Source organism: Echinops telfairi, unplaced genomic scaffold (assembly GCF_000313985.2).
Source record: "Echinops telfairi isolate 266 unplaced genomic scaffold, ASM31398v2 ScPeMD7_7463;HRSCAF=8501, whole genome shotgun sequence".
In the NCBI taxonomy this organism is placed as follows: Eukaryota; Metazoa; Chordata; class Mammalia; order Afrosoricida; family Tenrecidae; genus Echinops; species Echinops telfairi.
The window spans coordinates 9,049,160-9,053,176 of NW_022111363.1; the positions used below are offsets into that span (position 1 = coordinate 9,049,160).

Below are 4,017 nucleotides of genomic sequence, written 5' to 3' on the forward strand. Positions count from 1 at the left end.
CATCTAGTTTTCCAGCTCCGACCCCGTTACCTTTGAGCGGTCTCTTGCCTCAGCCTCCAGGCTGGGTGGTCTATGTGGATGCGGCTCAGAGGCTAATAATTAAATGCTTTGGGGGCTGCAGGAGCAATGACATCTCGCTTGGTAAACTCCGCTGATTACCGGGGGGAGGTTAACAGCCCTGCCGGAAACCCCCTTCCAGCCCTCCTTGGAGGTTCCCTCTGCCGCTTCCAGAGTGGATCAACCTGCGGGCTGTGGACTTGGCCACCCGGGATGGCCACTTACTTTTATCCAGCCGGACCACTTCCTCCCGAGCCTCGTGACAACTGTTGGTGCAGACGGCCAGGGTCTTAATGGCGTAACGGGGTGCTGTCTGGCCTCCGGCCTGGGTTTCAGAGGGAAATGAGAGAGAAAATCAATCTGAGCCTCACTTTGGGCCAGATTCCGCGGGGAGCAGCTGCGATTCGACAGGTGGTTTTCCGGCCCTGTGAGACAGACTTCCCCCCGGGGCTGGCTGGTGCTACCTGGGGAAGGGCTGAGAGGTAAGGATGCTGTCGCTGGGGCAGCTCTACCCTCGAGCGGCATCTGACCCTCAGAGCAGGGGGGCTGGCAGATAGTTGAGCGAGGGAGACATCGTGGCCTGGATCACTTTAAAGGGTGGCACTGATGAAACACACAATATTCTTCTAGTTCCTTGAGGCTTCCTCACCCACCACCCATGAGCCCAGTAATGCCTCTCACTTCGGACGAGAACAGAGCTTGTACACAGGCGTGGATTAGAGATACGAGCTCAGGACACACGCAGCCCAGGAGCAGGAATGGAAATAGCAGTACCAGATGGGAAGGGAGGAGGGGGGATGAGAGGAGAAGGGGGAACCGATCACAATGATCGACACACAACCACCCCCCCCTCCAGGGGGAAGAACAAGGGGAAACATGAGGGAAGGGAGACAGAGGTCTGTGCGAGATAAGAAAATAATAATTTATAATCTATCAAGGGGTCGTGAGGATGGGGAGGGGGGGAAGGGGAAAAAAGAGGAGCTGCTCCCAAGGGCTCAATCAATAGAAAGTAACTGTCTAGAAAAGAATGATGGCAACATATGTACAAATATGCCTGATACAACTGATGAATGGATTGTAAGAAGCATTGTAAGAGCCCTCAATAAAATGATCCAAAAAATAAAATAACATAAAGAGTGGCGAGGGTCCCCTGCAAGCTCTGTAGAGGGCACTTGTGTGCGGAGCCACGTCACAAAGCCCCACCCACGTGCACACTGGCTGCCAGTCCTCTGGCTGCTGCTGGGGTGTGGAGGCCACGTCACTAACTCAGACTCACTGCCGTCTGTGCCTGCCATCCTGCATCTGCCCCAACGGTCACCCCCTCTCGGTCTGGGGTGCTGTGAATGACCTGCTTCCTGTGGGTGGGGGTGTCACAGGTACACATACGTGGGCGAGTGCCCTTTCAGGTGGACCTGGTTCAAACTGCTGGTGCGGTGCCCTCAGACCCTGCACGCGTTTATGGGGAACACAGCATCCTTCCGTCGTGTGAAGACCTGGCCCCTGCTTGGCTCACAGATGGTGGCCACGGACACCCGAGTAACCGGGGGACACCGGGAGCCAGTAAACGGGACTGAAAGGAAGGGCCTGCTTGGAAACCCTGCTGAAAGCCACTCGGGGCCACCTGATCAATAGGAGCAGCTGCACCCTATTGCTTTAGTCCTTTCTCTCTTTCCATTGCAGGTTTCTGGCTGGTTTGTTTGTTTGGTTTGGATTTTCCTCTTCTCCTTCACATGCCCTGATGACCACAAACCTTCCGGGCCCGGGACTGGATTGGGCAGCTAAGAGCTTTCATCCAGCTGGGCGCACACGGTCTTTGTCTTTTCATGGCTAACTCATTTTTCTGGGCAAAATGCTCACGCCTCAGCCTTGTCGGCAGGTCTGCACTAGAACTTCATCCCCTCTCGAGGCGGGTTCCTTTTCTGTCGTCCTTTCCCATTCTGTGCTCTGGACTGTTAGCAAGAGGCCGGCATTGGAAACCACCCGCGGCTCTGCAGGAGAGAGGGCTTTCTACTCTGGCTCAGAGCGACAGTCTGGGAAACGCACGGGGGCAGTGCTACCCTGTCCTGTAGGGTCGCTGTGAGTCAGAATGGGAGAGAGATTCCTTTGTTGGTGGACACTGGGCACCTCCACCTTTTGACTACTGTGAGTGGTGCTGGGAGGGTCACCGGCCTCTTCTCTTGGTGACTTGGGGTTTACATCTAGCTGAGTTCTACGATATTCTATGTTTAACTTTCTGAGGATCCAGCAGACTGCTTGTCACAGAGGCTGGATCATCTTACATTAGCACCAGTGGAGAATGAAGGCCCGGTTTTCTCCACATCTTCACCCTGAATCCCAACTCCAAGTTCACTGCCACTGCGGGTTTCCCACACTGTAATTCTTTACGGGAACAAAGGCCTCATCTTTCTCTGGGGGAGTGGCTGATGGCTTTGAACCGCAGACTTTGTAGTTAGCACGCTAACATGTAACCCACGGCAACACTAGGGGTCCTCATCTTTGCCGAGAGGCCAGATACTTTTACGTTAGGCTTAAGTGAGAGGCAGGTTTTGTGGAGGCACCTAAGGGCCAGTCTAATGATCAAGCCATTCTTTTTTTGATGTTCAGAGCGCTGTCCAGGTGGACAAGCAGAAGCGAGTCCTTATAGAAGTCCCTTAAGGAATTCATAATGGGAGAGAGAGGGAAAGAGAGAGAGAGAGAGAGAACCTCATCATGGCCACCAAGCCTGGGGATTATATCCCTGCTTGGAGTAGCCAATTCACAAAGAGGACGGTAGAGCCGGCCCCACCACGAGACACGATGTTCCCTCACTGACCCATAGTGCTATGAAGGACAGCACTGGACACACTGTGCAGAAAGTGTGCCCAGTTTGCCCCATGCACAGCCGGGTGAAACGCAAAGGGAGTGCAAGAGGGCAGCAAGGGGAGCAAAGTAACCCAGTCCCCAAGGAACCCTGAAAACAGACTTCTGACTCGGGGGACAAGGCTTGGCACCTCATCAAACCTGATTAGAAAACACTCATAAAGGTCAGCGGACAGGCCTGGAACTATCGATCGGTTGTTGTTTTTTCTTTAGCCCTGTATCTATCTGTGTAAGATGGGAAGGACAAACAATCCCGATGAGAAAATAACGGGACCAGCCATTCCGGGGGGGACCTGGGCGAGGAGAGGGTGGGAAGGGGGAGCGGGGAGCCAACAAACTCAGGGATAAGGGAACAACAAGAGATCTAAAATTGATGCTGAGGAGGGCGTATAATGCCTGGTGGAGTTTAATCAAGTGCAGTGTATCCGAGAGGAATTATTGAGAGTCGAACAGAAGGTGAGCATGATAGTGGGACACAAGGAAGGTGAAAGGAAATAGAGGAAAGAAATAGGAGGAAAAAGCTATTTATAGAGGTATAGCTATAGGCATGTACATATGTAAATATCCAATTTATAATGAAAGGGATAGAGACCACTGTACATGTATTTATGTGTTAAGTATTAAGATAGCAGGAAGACTTTGGACCTCTACTGGAGGACTCCCTAAACACAAGAACACTTTGTTCTAATAACCTGGCACTCTGCAATACTCACCTTCCCAACACAATCCCTGAAGACAAAATGGGCGCATAAGCAAATGTGGTAACAAAAGTGGATGGTGCCTAGCTATAAAGAAATATAGCATCTGGGGTCTTAAAGGCTTGAAGTTAAACAAGTAGCCAGCCAGCAGTGAAGCAATTAAGCCCACATGGAAAAAGCACACCAGCCTGTGTGATCATGAGGTGTCGACAGGATCAGGTATCAATTGTCAAAAGATCCAAAACAAACAATTATATCGATGCAAACGAGGGGGTTTTAGAGTGGAGACCCAAAGCCCATTTGTAGACAATTGGGCATCCCCCCACAGGAGGGTTATAAGGCAGGGATGCTTCAACCAGGGTGCAGTATAGCACCGAAGAAGCACACAACATTCCTCTAGTTC

General features: G+C 51.9%; 1 protein-coding gene across 1 annotated transcript in view; it reads right to left on the bottom strand.

Moving 5' to 3' along the window:
- The window catches only part of TTC12 (tetratricopeptide repeat domain 12), a 62,921-nt gene that overhangs the window by 5,185 nt on the left and 53,719 nt on the right, over positions 1-4,017 (bottom strand). Inside the window, exon 20 of the mRNA XM_004712868.2 lies at positions 283-382. Within this exon, the coding sequence (XP_004712925.2) occupies positions 283-382 (100 nt within the window). The remainder of the gene's footprint in view (positions 1-282; positions 383-4,017) is intronic.